This window comes from Ovis aries, chromosome 7 (genome assembly GCF_016772045.2).
Source record: "Ovis aries strain OAR_USU_Benz2616 breed Rambouillet chromosome 7, ARS-UI_Ramb_v3.0, whole genome shotgun sequence".
Lineage (NCBI taxonomy): Eukaryota > Metazoa > Chordata > Mammalia > Artiodactyla > Bovidae > Ovis > Ovis aries.
The window spans coordinates 80,407,928-80,431,176 of record NC_056060.1 but is presented as its reverse complement, the minus strand read 5'-3'; the positions used below and the strand labels follow the sequence as shown (position 1 = coordinate 80,431,176).

Sequence of the window (23,249 nt, the reverse complement as noted above, 5' to 3'; positions counted from 1 at the left end):
TTTATTGAGTGACTAGGATATGTAAGCATGGTCCTCCTGCCTAGAATGCCCTTTCTTCCCCCACTTCCCTCTCCAGCTTGAGCCTAATCAACTGCCATTTATCCTTGGGACCTAAGCTTTCCTAAACTTTTCCCTCTTGATTAAGTGGTAAGGCTTAAAATGCAAACTTCCTCAAAAAACTCATACAGGTGGAGACGCTGAGAAATATTCTCAGATCTTCTTCTAAAAGCCACTTTGATGTGGAGAGAGTGGAGAACACAGGAATACAGAAGCTCTTGAAGTGAGAAGGAGGAGGGGGCTGTAAGATGGTCCTGTGGAGGCCAGCAGAGAGGGTCAGGAAGAAGAGGCTAGGGATCTCAGACCTCAATCTGGCCAACTTCTCTAGTGTTGAAGATGCTCAAAGGTTAAGCCAGACTTTTAACCATCATTGTGATTTTGATTTGCATTTCTCTGATGATTAGTGATACTGAGCATCTTTTCACGTGCATGTTGGCCATCTGTATGTCTTCTGTGAAAAAAAAAAAATCTGTCCAAGTCTTCTGCCCATTGAAAAAATTGTGTTCTTTGTTTTCTTTCTGATATTGAGTTGTATAAGCTGCTTATAAATTTTAGATATTACCCCCATCAGTCGTGCCACTTGCAGCTATTTTCTCCCATTCAGTAATTTGTCTGTATTGTAACAATATCTCCAGGTGATTCTTGGGCACAGAAAAGCTTGAGAAGCACTGCTGTTCACCTATCTAGGTCCCTGACTCTCCATGGGGGATGTGTGAACTGCTGGGATTTTTAAACTCTATGCCAGGATATAATGCCATCAGCTGATGCTAAGAACTAGATTATATTCTACATTGAAATTAACTTTATACTTTAGTGGACTCATCTTCAAATAAAGTTCTTGTATAGAAATGAGCAGCGAAAGGGAACCACATCACCAATATGCCTTTGCCGTATCAAACATTCCTGGCTTTGGCATATAGACACAGTTTAAATCAGCAATATTTAGTATGAGGTTTTTTTTTTTTTTTTTTAAATCACCAGACATAACTCTACTGTCAGTGAATTCACTAGACATTTCTTAATGCATACCTTCTATTCATAGTCTTATTCAAAATTTTCTTATTGGTACCTGCCAACAGACGCAGGAAACCAATGGAAGCAACTTCCAGCAGTCCTAAAGAGAGACTCGAAGGTCTCTGTGCAGCGAATCCCAGAAATGAAGACCAGGCTAGCAACATGCTTGGTTTCATCGGTGCTCTGTGCCTCAGTCTCTCAACTGCAAAATGAGCAACCTGATTGACAAAACGAGTTTTCGTTTCTCTCAGCTCCCTTTCCTCTTCTGTTTTACCCTTCGTTTTTCTGAATCTCAGAACACACTTCAATTAAGACCTTGGTTTCTTTTAACTAGAGGCTGGTGCAAACCTGGGCAGGTCTAAGATTAGACCCGGGCTAGGAAAGTAGGGCGTAGTGGCTTAAAGGTAGCTGTGGCTGCGAGCAGAAGGAGAATGGAAGAAGTGAAAGAATTCAGCTCTTCTACAAGTCCAGTGATGGCTCTGATGGTACCTAAGAGGCCTAAGTAACCTCATGAGTGCTCAAAGGTTTCAGGCAGATCCACTGGGGATGGAATGTCAGTACCTTGCTTATACTAAATTATGTTTCCCCGACCAGAGATTGAACCTGGGCCGTGGTGATGAAAGCCCAGAATTCTAACCACTGGGCCACTAGGGAACTCCCCTGGCATACCTTTTTAATCTCTTCATTTCCTTGTCATGGAAGTTTCCATCAAATATCAGTCTACCATGAACTTGCAACCATGCCTGATGGTCAGACACTCCATTGCCACTGTCTTTATGTCTATCCCTCCATCTTGTCCAGAGCTCTGAAAAAGGAAAGCTTTCTCACCTTTGACTGATATGCATATTTGACTATTCATGGCTGTGCTGGGTCTTCGTGGCTGCGTGGGTTTTTTCCTAGCTGTGGCAAGAAGGAGCTGCTCTCTAGTTGTGATCCGATGGCTTCTCTTGTTGCAGAGCATGGGCCCTAGAGTGCACGGGCTTAGTAGTTGCAGCACGTGGGCTCAGCAGATGTGGTGCACGGGCTTAGTTGCCCTGTGGCATGTGGGATCTTCCCAGACCAGGGATCAAACCTGTGTCTCCTGCATTGGCAGAAGAATTCTTTACCACTGAGCTACCAAGGAAGTCTCCAGTATGTATACTGATTCATGCAAATTAATGAAACAAATACACGGACCAGAAAGGATGGATTCTGTTTGTGTTAGCTAGCTGTCTTACTACATATTTATAGACTATTAGAACTGTCAGAAACCTTTCAGGGAAGCCCTTTCAATAGTTCAGCAATTCCCAAATATGACTCTATGAACCACTACCAGAATTTTCTTGTTTTTGCTCACTCAGTCTTGTCTGATTCTTTGTGACCCCACAGACTGCAGCAAGCCAGACTCCCCTGTCTTTCATCATCTCTTGGAGTTTGCTCAAACTCATGTCCATTGAGTCAGTGATGCCATCAACCGTCTTGTCCTCTGTCGTCCCCTTCTCTTGCCAGAATTTCAGCTTCTTAAAAATGCTATTTCCAGGACCCCACCGTCTGTATTTTCTAAATGTTGACTGGGTGATTACGATATCCAGACAGGATTCTGACTTTTATTAACCCATTTATACATGAAGATAAAGTCATTTTCTCTTTTTATTTTTACCTTTTTAAGGCTATTAGAAAATGTAAAATTATGCATTTTGGCCCACATTCTATTTCTTATGGACAATGCTGTTCTAGAACAAAGAGCCTGAGAACAGAGGGGGGAAAAAAACTATGGAATATATCAAAGGTCCGCGTGACATGATGCCTCTGGGGCTACATTCATGAAACCTAGCGTAGAATTTTCACCTACTGTGGAAATCACAAGTCTTGAAGAGCTTCTGATTGAGCTCAGAGATAACTGGTGTACTTGTCCCTACTCTGCACAGAGGGGGTTTAATCAGATAGAGTCTGCAGAGTTTTCTGTGGCTTCTCGGCCCCTGAGCCTATACAGGCAGTATAGTGACATTACCTGAACCGAGGCATGAAACCCAGAGAAAGGGTAAAGAAAGACAGATCAGATCCTTTTGTAGTTCATGAGCGTGATGATTGGGTGTTCACGCTGCTGCGTGACATGTGCCTCCCCGCAAACCTTGTTACGACACCGGCACATTACCCGTCTGACGTAAAAGAAAAAAAAAAAAAAAAAGAAAGACAGATCATAATGACAGCCCCAAATCTTTTCATATTGTATCCAGGAAAAGGAGTAACAGAGCTTTGCCACTGACCCTGGTCTGAAGTTGACTCCTCTCTCACCACTTCTGCCCCTCCAATTGGCACTCCCTCGGGAAAATATTCCTTGATCCTCCAGGATTGCTATAGATGCCTCTTCTCTTGGTGTTTCTATAACATTTATTACACAGTTTTGAAGTTGCCTGTTTATTTTTCCTTCTTCCCTATAGACTGAGTTTCACAAGCAGAGACAATGCCTTGTTAACCACCTATACTAGAGTGATGGGAATGATAAGTTCTGAGCGAGAGGATGATTGCATGAGTATTATTTTCCTTCTTTCATTAGAAGAGAGTAACATCACAGCATTACATTCAAAGAAGAAAGATGCTTTGTAAATGTATGTTGATTCAGTGGACAGAATATAAATTTGTTGTTAGAAAACTGATGTGAGTTCTAGTTCTGGCTTTGTTCCTTACTAGCTATGTGACCTTGAAGAAGTCACTTATCGTCTCAGGACTTGATCCCTCATCTATAAGATGAGAGTTTGAATGATCAAACTTTAACATTCTTTCCAGCTCTAAGATTCTGTGAGATGTTGAAGACAGGGCAAATCTGGCTTTCAATTGTTGGCTTTTTTCCAGACAAGCAATTCAACAGAACAGCTGAGATTCCCAACCTTTTGCAGGGACCTCTACCTTCTCCCCCTTCTCTGTGTCTTAGCAAATATTAATAGCCAAGGGCCTCGCTGAATGTGGTTTTTAATAGAATCCAATTTCAGTCCATTTAGAGGGAGACTTTTCATGCTGACTTGGTAATTTGAACTCTGTCATGCCTGATGGACTGAATGCATTTTCCCAGTCTGTGCTGCCTGCCCTGGGCTGGTGGGGAGAGCAAGTGTAGGCAGTGGGAGTGGGCAGCAGGGGCATCTTAATCTAAGCAGCTGCAGATCAGCTATTTTGGCCTCACGGCCAGCTTTGTCTTTCCTGTTCTGAGGCATGTGACCAGGGCACTGGAAGGAGAGTGGGCAGCGGTTATCCTCTTTCCTGACAATAGCCTTCTCCTTGCAGCCTAGAAGCTGCCAGCCTCTGGGAGCAACTGCAGCAAGAAAACTATGTTGATCTTTGGATGTGACTAGGAAACACTGGGTTCTGAAAGCCATCAGAATTACTCCAACCGATTGCTGCGGAGTCTGATATGCTTGGAGAAGGCGTGCGATGGAGGATGGGGCTTCCTCTGCTCCCCTAACCCCCAAGTAGCTGTTCTATTTGATCAGAGATTAACCCACAGGACTGTTGAAAGTCTCTTTTCTTCTAGAATTCAGTCTGGGAAAATACCCAAGCTAAACATACAGGTATTAGTAGCCACACTGTAAATGAGGAGGACTTTCCTGGTGGCTCAGACGTTGAAGAATATGCCTAAAATGCAGGAGACTTGCTTTTGATCCCTGGGTGGGGAAGATCCCCTGGAGAAAAGAGTGGCAACCCACTCCAGTATTCCTGCCTGGAGAACTTCATGGACATAGGAGCCTGGCGGGCTACTGTCTATGGGATCGCAAAGGGTCAGACAGGACTGAGCATAAAGCGAGGAAGAAAATATAAATGAGGAAGCTGAGGCTGGGGAGGGGGAGGATATTATTGTTTATGTCATGTTTACTCTGTGCCAAGTACTGACCTAGAAGACAGGTATTTCTTAATCCTCCCAACAGCCTTTCAAAGGATAAGACAGTATCCCCTGTAAAGGTCAGGAAAATGAGGATCAGAAAAGTCAAGTAACTGCCCCCAAAGTCACACAGCTAGTAGACACCAAACTGGTGTTGAAACAAAGCTCCACCTGTCTCTGCCAAAAGACATCCATGCTGAAAGATCACATGATTTGATAGCGTGGAGCTGGGTGTTCTGATTTTCTGCTGGTCTATTTCGGCCCTGGCTCCTTTACCTGGCTGGTCAGCAGAAACTCTTTAGGATGTTAAAAAACTTTTGTATCTTGAGCACCACCTCCATGATTCAGTGGATCTAAGGCTGAGACTGAGATTATGTATTTTAAAACAGCTGCTTCAGGTGATTCTGATGTTTTGGAACACATAGCGCTGGAATGTGTAGCTTCTCTTTTGAACCAAGTCTCTTAAGATTTCTTCAGTTCTTAGAAGGACAGATCCAGTCCAAGTCTGCACTTACTTCAAGTGATATTTGCCACTGAATCCATCATTCATTTCAAGTTCAATGCCCATTGTTTACTGAACATTTACTACGTTCCAGGCATTGTGCTATGCATTCAGCTGTGAAGATGAATAAACCACAGTACCTGCCTTGAGGAACATCCAGGTAGTGGACTAGAGAAACAGACATAGGAAGTTCTAATTCCTATTTGTAGCAAATGCTAGGCAGAGGTAGGCTCATGTTCTTTTAGGAATGCAGACTAAGGAGTCAAGCAGACTTGCAAGCAGTGAGCCTTGACAAGTCCTATAGGAATTAACAAGGCAGAGTGAGTTGGAGGGTGAGTCACAGCCAGCTAGGTGGCTTTGGAAAGCATGGAAAGGCCAAGAGACCTGAGAACAATGGGTTCAGGGAATCACAAGAAGCTATGTATCATTGGAATGCAGGGAACTTTGGCAAGAGGACCAGGAGGTGAGTCTGTGTGAGAAATCATTTGAAAGACCTTGTGTTTTATGCTGCGTTTGGCCTTTGTCCTAAAAGTGATGAGGAGTCAATAAAGATTTTTAAGCTGAAGTGACATAATCAGATTGCGCTTTGGAAGGACCATTCTGATAGAAATGAGAGAGTGAACAAACAGTAGGCAGAAGAAGCTGGCAACAGAGGAACAAATTAATTGCAGAATTGAGATTTATATATGTCAAAAAGCACCATAAACAAAACTTGAAAGCAAAGCACTTGGAAAGCATATTGGCAACGTTTCTTGCCAAAAACAATATTCTTAATAAAAGTACATATTGATAATAAAGATAAACATACCAGTATCAAATAAATAGAAAAATCACAAAGAAAGAAGTACAAATGGCCAATAGGCACGTGAAGGTGCTATTCACTAATAAAGGAGTGTGAATTCGTGTAATGTTGATACACTATTATTTTCCTATCAAATTGGTAAAGATTTGATAAGTGATAATACCCACTGGTAGTGAGGGTGCAGGGAACAGGGCACTCTCAAGCCTGCAAAAGAAGAGTACTTTGGTACAAACTTTCTGAAGGGCAGTTGGTAATGTATATCAAATTTCTTAAAGATAGCCAAATAATTTCCTTCTTGGATTTTATCCTAAGGAAATAGTCCTAGATATGTGCAAAATTTAGCTACGAGAATGTCTGTTGCAACATTATTTACAGTAAAGATTGGGAACAGATGAAATAGTCACTATTACAAGATTGGCTACCAAATGAAGGTCCACTCACCCAGTGAGGATGCTATTGAAAAAGCTTGGGAGATGCACAAAACATGTTATGTTCATGATATTGTGAATGAAGTATCACAAGGTGCAGAAAGGGAGTCCAATATGCTGGCAATTGTGACATAATAGATACAGACATTTGAAAATGCGTAACTGTCTCTGCAAGGAGATAGAAGTAGTTGAAGAACTAGAGGCTGGCAGATAGGGTGGGAAGGAGATTTACTTTTGATGCTAGAGCTTTTCATACTTCTTGAACTTTGTACCTGTGTATGTATTACATATTCTAAAATATAAATACACATTTTGAAAAGTAGGTTAAGGAGTATGTACAGTATGATCCAGTTTCTGTTTAAAAAGGATGTGCATGTGTACATTTATACCAAAAAGAAACATTCAGAAGGATAACAATATCTGTCTCCAGCAGTAGGATTATGGGGCAGAATTTGTCTTTTTTCCCCCCTAATATTTCTACCATACACATCTGAGGCTCTCATAATACTTACAACAAAAGTGTAATTTTTTTCTCCAAAGTCTCTATCACCAAAGTCCTAGCAGGAGATGACAAAGCAGGTCAAATCCAGAGTGAGCACTCCAAGGTCAGCTCAGTTAGTGACATTTGCAAACAAAACCTGTATTAAATGATAGTCTCTGTTTGGGGGCAGGATGAGGAGAAGGAAGCTGAAGGTTTGGTAAGGTGAACAAACCTCATGTTGCTTACCAGCTGTCTGAAGTCTCTGGACAAATGCACAGAACATTCAGTCCCACCACCTCAAACATCTCCCCAGGCAGCTTCTTCTTTGGGATCACTGAACTGTGGGTCACAGTGAATGGAGTTCCCAGCATGCATGTCTACGTCACTAGACAAGCAGACGACCTGGTTACTTGCTCTATGAGGACCCACAAGGTTGTCCTCACCTAGTTCTGGGAAGGATGGCAATAATCTTAACATCATCTGTCCAGCCCTGCCCCAGCTCTCGGTGAGGCAAGACCCTCTCTTGCTCCACATTGAGAATAGCTCCTCTGAGTCCGTCCTCACTGCGTGAAGACCAAAGAGAGACCCTGCCAATGTGAACTGGTTCTGCGGGCCACCTCTGACCTCATCTTCAGATCCTAACGAGCCGTCTGCCAATTCACAAACTTTCTGGGATGGAGGCTTGGAAAGGGGGGAGGTTTGCGCGTTTGCCTGTACTGTGAGTGCGGTAGCATGGTTTTGAGTTGGGGTCACGTGAAACCATTTTGAGGGAAGAGAAGAGAGAGAAGGATATGGTTGAGGTTGGGGATTACATGGCAGCAATAACAGCTTTTTCCCATTTCCCTTCTCCAGAGGCTGAGCTACCGACAAGCAGCTGCCAGCCCCTGGATATTTCTAGCACCTTCTTGCAGACCCCATTGGAAGCCTTTGAGGAACTGTGTGAATACAACCTGTGCTGCTGGCTTCTACCCTGAGCAGTGATCAGATCCTGCAGTGCCGGAGCCTCTGATTAAATAAATAACCCATAATTAACGTTGTGTTTCCTTTCATTCTCTACCTATAATTGTGACTCTTTCCCAAAGCTGGGGAGGGAGTGAGGAGTGCTTGGTGGGTTGTTGGGATACACACTGGCCCATCGGCAAGCAGAATGAACAGTACACGGGAAGAACTGCTGGCTCTCAGCTGTCTTTTCCACCACTAGGGAGTCAAGTGCTAGGGACCTTTTTTCAATTAGGGCTAAATGACAAGAGGTGGCCCATGTACCATCATTGGCATCATCAGGGCTTGTCACACACACTGTCCTGCAAAGATCCCCTGGAGAAGGAAATGGCAACTCACTCCAGTATTCCTGCCTGGGAAATCCCATGGACAGGGGAGCCTGGCAGGCTACAATCCATAGGGTCACAAAAGAATCAAACACGACTTAGTGACTAAACAATAACAACTATCCAATATAATATTGAATTGGTCAAAAATTTCATTCCATAACATCGTATGGAAAATCCTGAACAAAACTTTGGCCAATCCAGTACTTTTCAGGGCAGCAACTAACTACAGAGTAGTTAACAGCTGAAACTCTGGAGTCAGACAGACTCAGTTCGAATCCTAGCTATGCCAATTAAGGCCATGCAACCTTGGACAAGTTTTCTGTTTTTCAGCTTCCTTATCCATCAAATGGGAATAGTAGGGTAATTACATGAAAGAAATGAGATTATACATGTAAAGATCTGAGGAGAATGCATTTAATAAATGCTCACTATTAACATTATTGCATCTGTATATATTTTACTCTGTACAATATTGTCTCACTGATCACACAAAAAATACATGAAAGTGCTTTGAAAATCTTAAAGCATCATATACATTAAAGGTGTCATTGGTAATAATCTCCTATGACTATCTCTCAACTCTTCCATCTCCTTGAAGACCGGGACTACATCCTTCGTCCCAGGGCATATTGCACAATGACAGGCAAACAACAAGCCCTCAGTAAATGTTTCCTATTTGACTGAAGCTACATGGCATCGCAAAAAGAGCGTAGGTATCTGGAGACGAGGCTGGGATCAAATGAGTTTAAGGCAGGAGAACCAGTCTGCAGTCATCATTCACTCAGTCAACAAATATTTGTTGAACACATTCTACGTGCTAGATATTGAGTCCAGATAATTTCATCAAAAAGGGTCTTACAGGGTTCCCACCCAGCCAAGTCCCTGGGCGGTCTCCATAATCCCAGCCTACTCTAAAAGCACAAAGGCGAAGCCAGCATTGTGCACCACTGGACAAGCGGCCCATTGCCCTGGGGGAAGCCCCATCCTGCCTGGCTGTAAGCAACTCTGACTGAGGGTTGGGGGAGGGAGTAAAAGGGAGGGAGTGGGCTGCTTCCAACAGAAGTGACAGGGACTGCTGCCTGTTCATTGATTTTTATTCACACTTAACTTCGTCTACAGTTCAGTCTCCCAGTCTATACAATGCTCTGTCCCCTAGATGTCACCTCTCCCTCCCCCCAGCCCTACGTGGTCAGTCCTTGGCCCACTCTACCCTGACCTTCTGCAGTCACAGCTGCCTGCTGGCTGGGAGTCTGGGGGAATGGTATGTGTGGTCACCAGAGGGCATTGAGAGTGGGTTTTGATGGCATGTGAATCCTGGCGGAGTCTCAGATCCCCAAGGGGGAGAGGAGAAAGCACAGAACGAGACCACGAAGGAGGGAGGGAGGCAGGGGCTGCGGGTTCTTGGGGGTGGGGAGCGGGCGTGTGTGTGTGTGCAGAAATCCAGTGTACAAATTCTCGGACTCTGTGGGCTTAACCGATGCTTCTGGTGTCTGTCTGGCTCCTGGATTCATCACAGTTGCCGTGAGATGCTCCAGGCTGTGAAGAAGCTGTGGAGGGGTCCAGCCCGTGGGCTCCATGTCTGACGCCTCTGGGAGGGTCCACCTGCCGGGCTCTGCCTCTTGTCAGGAGTGCTGGCCCAAGTCAGAGCTGTAAGGGCACTGCCAACCTGTGACAGTCCTCTCTGGCTGTTCCTGCCAAAGCCAGGGCTCTTTCAGCGGCTGCCCCTACTGAAAGGAGGCTGTCTCCACTGTCAGGGCAACCCACCAGATTCCAAATCCGCAGGTCTCCTTCTGTGCCCACGGAGAGTAGATACGGAGGTGAGGGGTAATAGGAGGAGGAAGTGAGGAGAAAGGACCAGAACCCAGGGAGGGGCTCTCCACCACGCGGTGCTTGGATGTCCTGGGCCAGGCACGGCTCTAGAAAGGTGTTCTGGTTACATGGCTTCCTTCTCTCTCTGGGAGCATCTGCTGAGCTTCATCTCCGTCAGCTGGATATATCGAATCACATTGGTGTCTGTGAGGAGAGAAACACACCTTAGGGAACAGCTGGTGAGGGGACTGGTGGGTCTACAGGGGATCAGACCGAAGCTGCATCTGCAGATCATGGACAGGGCAGGCTCACTCAGCCAAGGTCCAGGGCAACCGAGAAGGCAACTGGAGTGCAGTTCCTCTCCTTCCCTGCCTCCATGGGGACAGGTCCCCATGACCCAGAGGACAGACGGGAAGGAGAGGAGAGAAGCGAGAGTTTCTTCCCTTATTTCTGTGCAGCAGCAATCCCAGTGGTCCTCAGTCAGCTCAGTGAGTTGAGACTTTTAGTTCGGAGTTAGCTACTGTTTAATCTCAGGCAACCTACCAGTTTCTTTGAATCTCCTGTCTCATCTTGCAAGAAACAACCTCCATTTTTGAGTGTCTACTTTGGGTCCTGTTTTTAACTTTCATTGCCTCAATGAGCCCTCATTAGAATCCTGTAAGGTATGTCTCATCATCCTGATTGTGATGAAAATTAAAACCGGAGAGATTAAGTCAGATGCCCAAGGAGATAACACAGTCACTGCACCCGACTCCAAAGGCTGCCTCTCCCAGGGATTATAAAACCTTTCTCATAAGACTGCTGAAAGGATCAAAATAGATGTCTAAAAGTGCTCAATCCAAATGATCAGTAAATACTGACTGCAATTTTTTTTTAATTGGAGAGTTTAAAAGGACTTGTGCTTCATTGTCCGATTTTGCTCTTCTAGGCAACCACCTGACCACAAATAGAAGAATTCCCCCAATTCCAGTCCTCAAGTTAGTGAGTGGGGAAGGACAGAGAATAGCTGTTTAGCCCCATACACACCAGAATATAAGAGTTTCAGGGTTGTCTGAGATGTTTACTTCCAGGAGTAGAAAGGAATCGTGTATAATATTCCAAAATGCCAGGCAGGGCATTCAGAATAGTACTGACATATAGCAGGTACTCAAGAAAATTCTGTTGAATGAATCTCATTCTTGGTCCTCAAGTTGCTTATAGCGTAGTTGGGGGAACACAAATTATATACAGAAAACAAATCAACAACGGATAAAGATAGTGTTCTTTTTTTTTTTAAAAAAAGAAAAAAACCAGTATATTGGGTATTTGTAAATTCATTCTAACAAGATTCCTTGGAAGGAGAATTGCATTTAAAAAAAATCAGCCATATGAACAACCATGGCAACAGCCATGGTTTAAACAGTCAAGGTTTAAAACATGCCTCCTCAGAGAGGGTGTTCCTGACCACCTGGTCTGCAATAGCACCCACTTTAGTCTTGATCCTTTGACTCTGCTTTATTTTCTTTATAGCACTTATTACTATTAAATATTATATCATCAATCTGTCTGTTTACTGTCTGTCTTCTTCCTTGAAGGCAGCATCTTTGAGCATCATTCCCTGCTATTTGCCCAGCACTTGGAAGAGTTCTTGGCCCTGCCTCAGTACATATCTGTGGCATATATAATGAATGGTGGGGCTGGTGGCCGTGACTTAAGTGAACGGTACAGATAACGCATGCTCTGTTATCTGGGATCTGCCTGGAGGAGTATTCTTCCTGGAAGAATGTTGGGTTTACCCTCCAAATTACCCACTTGTATTCTGTCTTATCAACCAGAATGTGAACTCCTCATGTATAGGAACTGCGTCTTCTTACCTACATCCCTGGCAGCCAGCACAAATCTTGGCACGTAGTAAGAATGCAGTATGGATTCAATGAATAAGTAAAGAGGGATGGATTCTGGGATGGAAAAAATGAAGAAATCCATATCCTATTTAATCAGAAGAGGTGCCCAAGCTCCCTGGAACTCAGATCCCAAAGGCACAGACTCTATGTGCTCTGCTTCTTCTAAGACCTAGCACACATCTGATCCCTCACTTGGCCATTTCTACCTCTGCCTGGCCCTGCCAGCCAGAAAAAGCTGACCTTGGCGGTGAGATGATCTGGGAGCTGCTCCAGGGGGCTGTTGGCAAGAAAAGAGCGATTGCTGCCTTACCTGTTGGCTGTCGGGTTCTTGCCTCTTTCAGGTAGTAGAGTGCTTTGTCATAGTCTCCAAGGTGGTAGAAGGCCACACCGGACCGGTAAAGGGCCTTGAAATTCTCCCCTTCTTTCTTCAGGACTTTGAGGCAGTACTCCTTGACTCGCTCATAGTTCACCAGCTCAGCCTGGAGCAGGCAGGCTACAGAGGAAGGCAGCAAAAAGGGAAGGTGTCATCAACACAATAGCGGCAGCCTCTGAACGTCTCTCTTTGGTTCTTCCTCTCGGACCAGTAAAGGTATATATATCACAGGTGCCGGGGCTTTACAGTGGGCTTTATGCCATGGAATCTGTCATCCTGGGTTCTAGGATGCAGTTTCATCTTCAACAAGCCGTATATCCTTCACAAGCAAGTTACTTGGCCTTGCATTATGGGTGGAGTTGTGCCCCCTGCTGAGGCTGGCCAGTGCCTATGTGGGGCCCCTTCAGCCATCCGTCTCCCCTGGAAGCTTTCTCTCACCAGCCACCAGTTGCAGGGCCAGGGTCAGGGTGAGGAAGCCTGCCCCTGGAGACTGAGTGCCCTGGGGCGGGGAGGGGGCTCATTTGCCTCACCCTAATCCCAGCCCTTCTGAGCTCCCTTGGCCTCCTTTCTACCACTCAAGCCTTTAGCAAGCATCAATGGAAGACAAAAAGATGTGTTATACACACTGGAGGGATGTTTCAAAAGGGGGTGGGTGGCATGGGGAGCAGGCACCTTCTTCAAAGCAAATAAAAGCAGAGACTTCGGAGGTCAAATTGCTGCTTCCTGCCAAGACCTGGCTGGTGGGATGGGGGAGGCTGCCGATGCCCTGGTCCTTTGTACCAAGGTTTCTCCCACCATGGAAGAACCATCCTCTGGATAGAGGCAAGTCATGGATTTTAATCTTTAGGGGATCTAACTAGAGCTGTTTTGATTCCTTAAATAACTTCCCAGGGATCTGAACTGATTAAGAGACCATCTTTCGTCAAGCATTTTGGACCAAAAACAAACAAACAAACAAACAAACAAAACCCAAACGAGAAACATCCTTTTGCAGACTGAGTGGAAGGTATGAGAACCAGGAAATGGAACAGAAGCAATCCAGATTGGGAAACTGCCCCACCAGGTTCCGCCAGCCACAAAGGCGGAAAGTCAGACTTGTTGATGGCAGCAGCAGGCTGCTAATCCCGTGGGCGTGGGTGGCGTGGGTGTGGGCGGCTGTGGTCACAGAGAACACGGAGCTGCTGGCACGGTAGGGTCCATCGTGCTAAGCTGATGCCACCGGCACGCTCCCCTCTCCTCCCTTAGCCGTGGGGTCAAGGCCCCTCTGCCCCCTGCCTTGCCCCCACGCTGCTGGAGTCTGCCCTGGTGCTCACACAGCTCTGCGGATGGAGAGGAGTTCTGTCAAGAGCCTTGAACCTCACTGGCTGCTTGCTACCTGTGTGGGACTTGGCTCCAAACGCTGCCCCCAGGGCTAAAGGGGTTCCTATCTGAAACTTCTCTGTGTCCCATCTCATGTCCTCTGTTCTCTGCTGAGAGTCTTCTTCCGGTCCAGCCCTCCATTCTCAGACACTTCTGTCTGCTGACCCGAGCAGTCAAGGCAAAGAACCTTTGCTTCTTTTAAAAACAGGTTTTGAATGTCTAAAATTGAGGGGGAAGCTAAAAGGCCTGAAAACGGGAAGTCCTTCCCCTTCCCACCTTGGGTGAAAGAATGATAGCAATCAATTTCCAGGTCTCATTCGGTGAAAATGTCTGGAATTCCCCTGCTGATTGGGTGTGGGCTGTGAGACCTGGCTGTGGACCAGGGTCCAGACCATGTAGGGGGTGGGGCCAGGCAGGCTACAGGGGTGGAGGCGCTACTGGCACTAGAGGCAGAGCCCAGGAAGATGGAGGAATCTGGGGTTGGCTCTAATTCAGATGGGCTGCCTTTCCAAACGTCTGGATGGAGATGGGGAATCCAGGTAAGAAAGAAAGGGTGGCAGGCCAGAGCTCTTAAGAAGACCCAGGGTGGAGGAGGTAAGACAGTTTGGACTGCACTCAGCCCTACCTACAGGTAATTTTTAGGCACCTCTCTTGTTTGGGTGGGGAGTTATCTGGGGTGCATATAACAAGCCTATTGGATAAGTAAGATGAGATGTCGGTAGGCACATTTTAGAGCTGAAGAAGTCGAGAAAGACAGGTTGACTAGCAGTCTCTTGATGTCCCCTCCACATTCCTCTGCCTGCTACCCAGGGCCTGGGGGCTACAGGAGACCCTTAGAATAGATCTAAGGGTCTACTGTCCCCCTGCCTTTCCTTCCTCTCAATTATTAATCTCCTACCTTATGTCAGAGGTGGTACTCATCTTTTCATCTTCACAGCAACTCTAGGAGACAGGTTCTATGTTATGCTTCTTTTACTGATGATGAAATCCAGTTCCAGAGAAATTAAGTAACCTGCTGGAGGTGGCAGAATTGTGATATCCTCCCCCTTCCACCTGGCTGCCAAGACCGTGCTCTTGTCCCAGGTATCTGTGGATCTGCATGTGAAGCCCTTAGAAACCACGTCACCTGGTAAAAGGGCACCTGTGTAAACTGGCCTCCTCTGTGTCCCAGGGTCAACAAAACAAAAAGTGATGCCTAACTTCACAGAGTACCGCATAGGGCCCTGGGATGAGGTGATGGACCTAACATTCCACTCCATCCTGGAGCTGGTACACCGCGGTGGAAAGCAGATGGTACATTATCTCAAATACTCCCATGTGCCAAGTGCTATGAAAGAGAAGTGATGAGTAGGAGCCTCCTGAGGGGGGAGGGGCCCTAAACCAATATCAAGTGTCATGGAAGGGCTTCTTGGAAGAACTGGTGTTTAAGCTGGGTTCCAAAGGTTGAGTGTTTCTCAACTTCAGCACTATCAATATTTTATTTTTTGTTAGTGGGGTGGGGGTGGGGCAGTCCTGTGCATTGCTGGACGTTTAGCTACATCCTTGTGTTCTACCAACTAGACGCCAGTTGTAACAAGCAAAAAAATAAATATCTCCAGATATCACCAAGTGTCCCCTGGGAGGGGCAGGATCACCCTTGTGTGAGAACCACTGATCTAAGTGGAAAGGAGAAGGGAAGCCCTGTTCCTTTCTATAGGGAACAGGGCTTCCCTGGTGACTCAGACGGTAAAGAATCTGCCTGCCATACAGGAGACCCAGGTTTGATTCCTGGGTTGGGAAGATCCCCTGGAGAAGGGAATGGTAACCCTTTCCAGCATTACTGCCTGGAAAATTTCATGGATTTTTCATGGAAAAATTCCATATAGCCTGGCAAGCTACAGTCCATGGGGTTGCACAGAGTTGGACACTGAGCAATTAACACACACATATGGAAGAGAGAGACAAAGAGGGGGGAAAGGAAAGGAAAGATAGGAAGGAAGGGAGGCAGGGAGAGAGGGAGGGAGGGAGGCAGGAAGAAAGAAAGACTGATTACACCTATTTGAGGAGCTTTGAGAAGCCATGCCCAGCTGGAGCAGAGAGACTGAAGGGAAGGGTAAGAGGGAATAAAGCTAGAAAAGCAAGATGAAACCAGGACACACGGATCCTTCTGGTTCATGTTGAGGATCTGGGATTTTATTCTTAGGGCAAGAGTGTATTTGAATGATGGAATGATGGTGACTAGGTTGACTCAAATGGAGGCAGAAAGGCAGGAGAAAGGGATTAATATAAGTGGCATCCAGGAGTTAGAAAGGACTAGCATTAGGAACCCCCTGAAATAGGTTTCCTCTGCTGTTACACGCATGTGCTTAGAGCCCTTTATCTCAGGAGATTTTAGACTGCCATTTCGGATTCATTGATGATCCATGAAAAGTTTTCTTCCACATTGTAGCAACTTGATCTCTGTTTGAATTAAGGTTTAAAGTCTCTGTGCTCTACTATGGAGAAGGCAATGGCACCCCACTCCAGTACTCTTGCCTGGAGAATCCCATGGACACGGGAGCCTGGTGGGCTGCAGTCCATGGGATCGCTACGAGTTGGACACGACTGAGTGATTTCACTTTCACTTTTCACTTTCATGCATTGGAGGAGGAAATGGCAACCCACTCCAGTGTTCTTGCCTGGAGAATCCCAGGGACGGGGGAGCCTGGTGGGCTGCCGTCTATGGGGTCGCGCAGAGTCGGACACGACTGAAGTGACTTAGCAGCAGCAGCAGCAGCAGTGCTCTAGTATATAGCAGGGATCAATATGCTAAAGGGTGCTGGGCTGGGAACCAGAGGGGCTGGATTCACTATTACCACTAGCCAACATTATGCAGATCACTTTCCCTTTCTGGGCCTCAGTTTCCTACCTGTAACACAAGGACTCAACCTCATTGAGTAATCTCTACCATGCACTTCAATCTAACAGCTTATGAATATAAACACTTGCCACCTAATAGAAGGATGAAATTGTTTCACTGGTTCCTCTTCCAAAGGAATTCTGTTCTGTTACTTTGGGCAGGCATCTTCTGTAGGCAATGACCATCAGAACTGGTGGGAAGGGCAAGAAAGGGCTTGTCTAACACAATTCCGCCACTTCCCTGTGGAGATATGTTTGGGCACAGAGACTAGATGATATTCCGACGAGGTCTTCCCAAGCCAACGCCCCGGATTTTTTCCTGCAGGATTTTTCCCTGCAGGGAATGAGTGCTGCCACTGTTGGCCGGTCTCCGCAGAGGAGATGGTGGACATGGGAAGGCAGGTCTCAGGCTGGATGGAAATGGGGCTTGTCCTTGCCTGGGACCTCAGCGAATATTTGGATCTGAAGATGCAGTTATTAGGTGGGTAGGGAGACAGGTGGAGATGGGCCCGGGCTCCCAGACCACCTTATCTATTGATAGAAGCCCTTTTGAAAGAAATATTTTGGACTTTCTGGTTTGGGGTCTTCTGACAAGTTTGAATAAATGCTGTATCCCGGAACCAGCCAAGCAGGGGAGAATTAAGACAAGCTTCCCTTCATACTCTGAAAGGAGTGCCTTCCCTGAGCCTAACCTGGTGACAGCAGTGGTGGCTAGTGCAACTTATAAGAGACAGGTAAATCTGGAGGACAAGAGCTGGGGTTGTGAATCCTCAGCCACGCCTCCCTTGTGGAGATTCCTCTTCCACTGCCAACCTTGGGGAGTTAGGGTATGGTTTTATAGAAAGAGCTTGGCAGGCTTTCTTAGCTCCATAGAGGAGTCTGCAGTAAAGCATGTTAGAGAATCGGGAACTTGAAGAACCCCTTTGTACAAGCACTCACACATTCAGACAGAGGAAATCAGAAGTTAGATGTTGCCCAAGGCAACCACACCGAGACCTCTGGCTAAAACATGTCAGGCTCTCTTGGCTCCAACACTTGTTTTGCTTCTGTTTTTTCTGGTGCATGCAGGGCATGGTGACAGCCTGGGCAACATGCCACTTGTTGGCATGAGATGAAGGAAACTAGATGGGAGGCGGAAGACCCAGTTCATGGAGCCATTGGTTTCCTTCTGACAGTTGATTCACTGCTATTTGCCCTTACCTGCTGGACCAAAGGGGAGCATGGGCTAGACGGGAGCAAAGGAAAGACCTACCAAGGGCCAGGAGTGAGGAGGAGGAGCCCACTCCCCAAGGCTGCCTCGCCATTAGAAGTTGAATTGTGTCCTCCCGACAAGGTATGTTGTCCAAATCCTCAACACCTCAGAACGTGATCCCACATGGAGAGACGGTCTTTACAGAGATGCTCAGTCGCTTCAGTCGTGTCCAACTCTTTGCAACCCCATGGACTGCAGCCCACCAGACTCCTCCGTCCTTGGGATTCTCCAGGCAAGCATACTGGAGTGGGTTGCCATTTCCTTTGGCAACCTTCTTACAGAGACAGTCAAGTCAAAATGAGGTCAGCGGGATGGACCCTAATTCAATATGACTTATAGAAAGGAGAAATCTGGGCACAGAGACAGACCCACACAGGAGAGATGATGTGAAGAGATACGGGGAGAAGATGGCCACCTACCAGCCAAGGAATGCTGGAGGCCACCAGGAGCTGGAAGAGAGGCCTCGAACAGATTCTCCCTCACAGCTCTCGGAAGGAACCAACCCTACCAACACCTTGGTCTTGGACGACTAGCCTCCGGAACTGTGAGACAACGCATCTCTGTTATTTTAAGCCACACAGTTTGTGGCCTTTTACGATGGCGGCCTTAGGAGACTAACACACCTTGCTGGTCTCTTCTTTTGGAAGTGGGCCTGAAAAGTGGCTGTTACATTCCTGGGGGAAATTTTCCCAAACCAAATGATCTGAGCCATTTTCAAATTGATTTCAAGGGGCGCTGGCATAGCAGTCAAGTGGAAAGAGCTTGGATCTGGAGAGAGGTGACACTCAGGACATTTCACAGCTGGTCTAGGTCACGACCACCCTGAACAGGCTCAGGGGACTGTGCCAGTGCTGGCTGCAGATCAGGGCAGCATCTGGAGACAGAGTTCTAGGCTGGAGTCCAAGCTCCAACACGGGCTAGCCCAGGCCCTCGGGCAGGTTACTTCATCTCCCTCGGCCTCCTTCTCATGCGTTAAATGAAGATAATAATACCTATTTTGCAGGAACTCCTGTGATGATAAAATGAGGTAATTAACGTATGTTATATGCCTCACACAGCGCCGGGCACAAAAACTGATTGTCATAAACACTCGTTCTTCAGGAAATCACTGGTCAAATGTGGTTTCCCCAGCAACATGTATGTTAATCAGAGAAAATTTCCATTCCGAATCCTGCACACACACTGCAGGAAGCTACAGCTTAATTTAAAGCAAATTTTCAAGAATAGGTCAGACACATTTTGGAAGGTAATTTAGAGGGTCTTCTTTAGCATCTTGATTCTTTTTTTAAAGAAGGAATTGAGGTGAAGTTGACAAAATATTTTGCTGGTTTCCGGTGTACAACCTAGTGATTTGATATTTGTATACACTGCAAAATGACAGAGGGTCTTTCTATGGCATAGCAATGGAAATTTAGCGTGTGCAGTGAAATGATGGGTATTTTTACTTATTAGACTTCATACCCAGGACTGCTACGACCCACCCAATTTCACCTTTCCATAAAAGTGCTGATTTTCCGCTCAGTGTACATGAATACTTAAGAGTTCTGAAAACAACTTTCTTCTCTTGATTCTTTTTTTTTCTTTTTGGACATTTATGTTGCCTCTAAATTGTAGATACTGAACTAGCTTTATGATAAATATACTCATGGAGGTTTTGTTTATGGTAAATATAACCTATAATCCCAGGGTTATAATTACTAGGCCAGGGTGTGTGACTGCATGGCCTTTGCCACGTAACACACTGATCTTTCCCCTCGACAGTGGCTGTTTAGTTAAAGCTTTGGGCCCTCCCAAATGCCTAGGAATCTTCATTTCAGAAATCATCTATGTTTGGCTTGCTTTTATTTCACTGGGTTGTGGGGAGGGCAAAGAAGACAGCTGGGAGGAGATGGGCCATCTCCAGTTGGCACAGAGAATTTAAGAGCAGACCTGAGTTACTAGGGTGGAATCCTGTAACCCACTTTTTTTTTTTTTTTTGATGCTGACTACTCCTGGCCAGTTGTGTGGCCTTAGAAAGTGACTGGCCCTCTCTGAGACTCAGTTTCCCTGTCTCTGAAATAAAGATAGTGACTCTGTCAACCTCACTTCTCTGTTCTGAGGATGCAGTGAGAAAGTGCGTCACACAGCTGGGTGCAGGGCTGCGTGCTCAGTCGTGGCCAACTCCTTGCAACCCTGTGGCCCACAGCCCTTCAGGCTTCTCTGTCCACGAGATTTTCTAGGCAAAAATGCTTGAGCGGGTTGCCATTTCCTACTCCAGGGGATCTTCCCGACCCAGGAGCTGAGTCCCTCGTCTCCTGTGTCTCCTGGACTGCAGGCGGATTCTCTACCCACCGAGCCATGAAGGAAGCCTGGGCGCAGGGCCAGACCCATGGCACATGCTCGTGGGCATGAGCTGATTCAAAGATCAGCCAAAAATGCTCCACCCACAAAGCTGTGCAGCAAGGGCAGAGCCTAACCCTAATTTCTCATTTTTTGTTTCCTGGTCTTGGATGTACATAAACTCACACTTGACCCAAACGTTTCCCATATCTAGGTTTGATGCTTAGTCTTACTTACCAGTTTTCTTTTTGAAAGTGTGTTTGGGGGGGAGGTGGGTGGGTATACGCAGAGAGCATAATAAAAGCAGCTTTGTAGCCAGAAAAAGAGGCTTAGGGAAAGAATGGGGAAGGATTCTGGGACTATTTTCTTTTCACTTATAGATTAGATAGCCTCTGAATCCACAGTTGGTTGTACACTCCCCCCTCCACCCATCTACACCCTTAAACTCCAGACAGGAATCCTGCCTCCTGCCTACTCTCAGCCCTTCTCTCATCACGAGTGGATGATTGGAAACCACCATCTGTATTTCACTGATAGCTTTATGGATGGCGTAGCAGACAGACCCGAAGTTGCTGGGCTCCTCTGGAGTCCTAACAATTTGGGAAAGCAAGGAGCTCTTTTCAGAGCTGCCAGATGTGGCAGAAAAATGAACAGGTCTGGTTTCTGACTTTACAGAGCATGAGATGGCCTTTGAGGGAGGAGGGAAATATTTTTAGTAGAGAAGTGGCTGGCCAGTTTCGGTGCCTCTGAGTTAGCTGATTCAAGACAATGTCCCCACCACTGGCACTCACCCGGTGTCCTTGGGTTAAAAGAGCTTGCCTCTCAGAGATTCGGTTTTGAATTGAGTAAAAATAAAGATCAGGCAGTAAAGAATCCACCTTTTAGTGTGGGAGACCTAGTTTCGATTCCTGGGGTTGGGGAGATCCCCTGGAGGAAGGCATGGCAACCCACTCCAGCGTTCTTGCCTGGAGAATTCCCATGGGCAGAGGAGCCTGGTGGGCTACAGGCCATAGGGTCACAGAGTTGGACACAACAGAGCGACTAAGCACAGCACAGCACAAAGGTAATCACAGCTGCTGTCTACTTTGAACGGGGGCTTCCCGCACGGCACTAGTGGTAAAGAACCTGTCTGCCAGTGCAGGGGACATAAGGAACATGGGTTCAGTCCCTGGATTGGGAAGATTCCTTGGAGGAGGCCATGGCAATCCACTTCAGTATTCCTGTCTGGAGAATCCCATGGACAGAGGAGCCTGGCAGGCTACAGTCCATAGGATCACGAAGAGTCGGACTGAAGTAACTAAGCGTGCAAGCACATAGGCACACACAAACACACACACACGCGCACGCACTACTTTGAAGGCTTGTGTGCAGGATACGAAAAGTCAGGGTTTCTCAAGTGCCAGACATCTGACAAGTGTTTCTTATTAAATCATCCGTGCTAACTAATCATCATTAGTTAACATGGAGATTCTCAGGCCCCATGTCCAGCAATGCAGCTTCTAAAGGTCTAGGGAAGAACCTGTAATCCAGTTTTTTGCCTTTTTTTTTTTTTTTTTTAAATTCTGGTGGTTTTTTTTTTTTTTTTTTTTTTTTTTGCCACATTGCACCGATGTGGGATCTTAGTTCCCCATGGAGGGATTGAACCTGTGTCCCATGTGTTGAAAGTGCAGCATCTCAACCACTGGACCACCAGGGAAGTCCTTGTAATCCACAGGTTTAATAAGTCCCCTGAGGGCACCTGCAGGTGGGCCACCTCACCTGAGCTAGTGCTTTACATTCTAGCATTTTCAATGTATGTTTCCTAAGGAACATCCACTGTTAAACCATGAGAGTCCAGAATAGCTACTGGGAACCCCAGGATTACCCCAAGGGCAAACAGGTCCCAGAAGACCTTCAGTTCAGTTCAGTGCACACGTAAGCAAACAACTGTTTTTAGTCAACATATGACATTAAGGGTTATTTTCTTCATGGTGATTACAGACTTCTGACTGGTGAACAGAGGCCCAGGTCAAGGAAATGAAGAAACAGGGAGAAGGCTGACATGCTGGAGAATCCAGCCCTGCACCAGGAGATGGTATTCATCTATCCTCCTAGAAAGGGTAATAAGAGTAAGAGCAGGTAACCTTGATCAAGCATGAATGGGCCAGGCAGTATTCTGAGCATTAAGTTGTTTATTCTTGACAGCACCCGGTGAGGTAGGTTCTAGTATTTTGTCCATTTTCCAGATGGGGAAACTGAGGCCCAAGGACGTTCAGTCACTTGCCAAAGGTCACAAAGCTAAATAAATGTCAGGGCTGAGATTGATTCTAAGCCACTGTCACCTAAGACCATGCTTTTAAGCATTACCCACAGTGCTCTCCTAGAATGTTCAACTGCCTATAATGAATTTTAATTCAGTTCCTTCATTAGGCAGCTTTGAGGCTTGAGTTCTGCTTCTTGTCAGGTGTAACTGTGGAACCCTGATGGAGACTGTGTTCATTTTATTTGCGTACTTTATCTGTATGCATATCATTTGGAAGCTTCCTATGTAACTCTCCAGGACTTTCTACTCCTCTTGTTTCTCTGCATTCAAAGACAAACACAAATAAACAAAACCAAGTGCTGAGTTTCCACCAAGGCTTCTCCCTTTTATGTCCTAAAACCACCTGCATCTCCGGTTCCATTGAGAGTCGACTGTGATACTAATAGGGTCTATGTGACATGTCTCTGGTTTCTTCCTGAAACAACATCTATCTTAGCTGCTGCTGGCAAGACTAACCCCAGTGATACTATTTTTTTAATTCAAATTTTTATTGAGATAGTTTTAAAGTCACATACAGTTTGTAAGAAATAATACAGAGATCCCTCACACCGTTTACCCAGTTTCCCCAATGATAATATCTTAATAAAACCACAGTATAATATATTGACTATCA

The 23,249-nt window shown here is 46.1% G+C and overlaps 1 protein-coding gene, 1 long non-coding RNA gene and 1 other non-coding gene across 3 annotated transcripts in view; 2 read left to right on the top strand and 1 right to left on the bottom strand.

The window, feature by feature from the left end:
* The first annotated feature begins 3,110 nt into the window (after positions 1-3,110).
* LOC114115949 (small nucleolar RNA U13) lies at positions 3,111-3,215 on the top strand. Its single transcript, XR_003590053.1, has one exon. It is a non-coding gene; the product is annotated as a small nucleolar RNA U13 (small nucleolar RNA).
* A 2,869-nt stretch (positions 3,216-6,084) lies between these two features.
* TTC9 (tetratricopeptide repeat domain 9) overlaps positions 6,085-23,249 on the bottom strand; it is a 35,272-nt gene continuing 18,107 nt past the window's right edge. Inside the window, exons 2-3 of the mRNA XM_015097152.4 lie at positions 12,465-12,647; positions 6,085-10,475 (exon numbers count right to left, since the gene is read on the bottom strand). Coding sequence (XP_014952638.2) covers positions 10,396-10,475; positions 12,465-12,647 — 263 coding nt within the window. The 3' untranslated portion in view covers positions 6,085-10,395. The remainder of the gene's footprint in view (positions 10,476-12,464; positions 12,648-23,249) is intronic.
* Positions 14,332-22,950, top strand: LOC132660075 (uncharacterized). The gene is made up of 2 exons (XR_009601287.1): positions 14,332-14,425; positions 17,832-22,950. It is a non-coding gene; the product is annotated as an uncharacterized LOC132660075 (long non-coding RNA).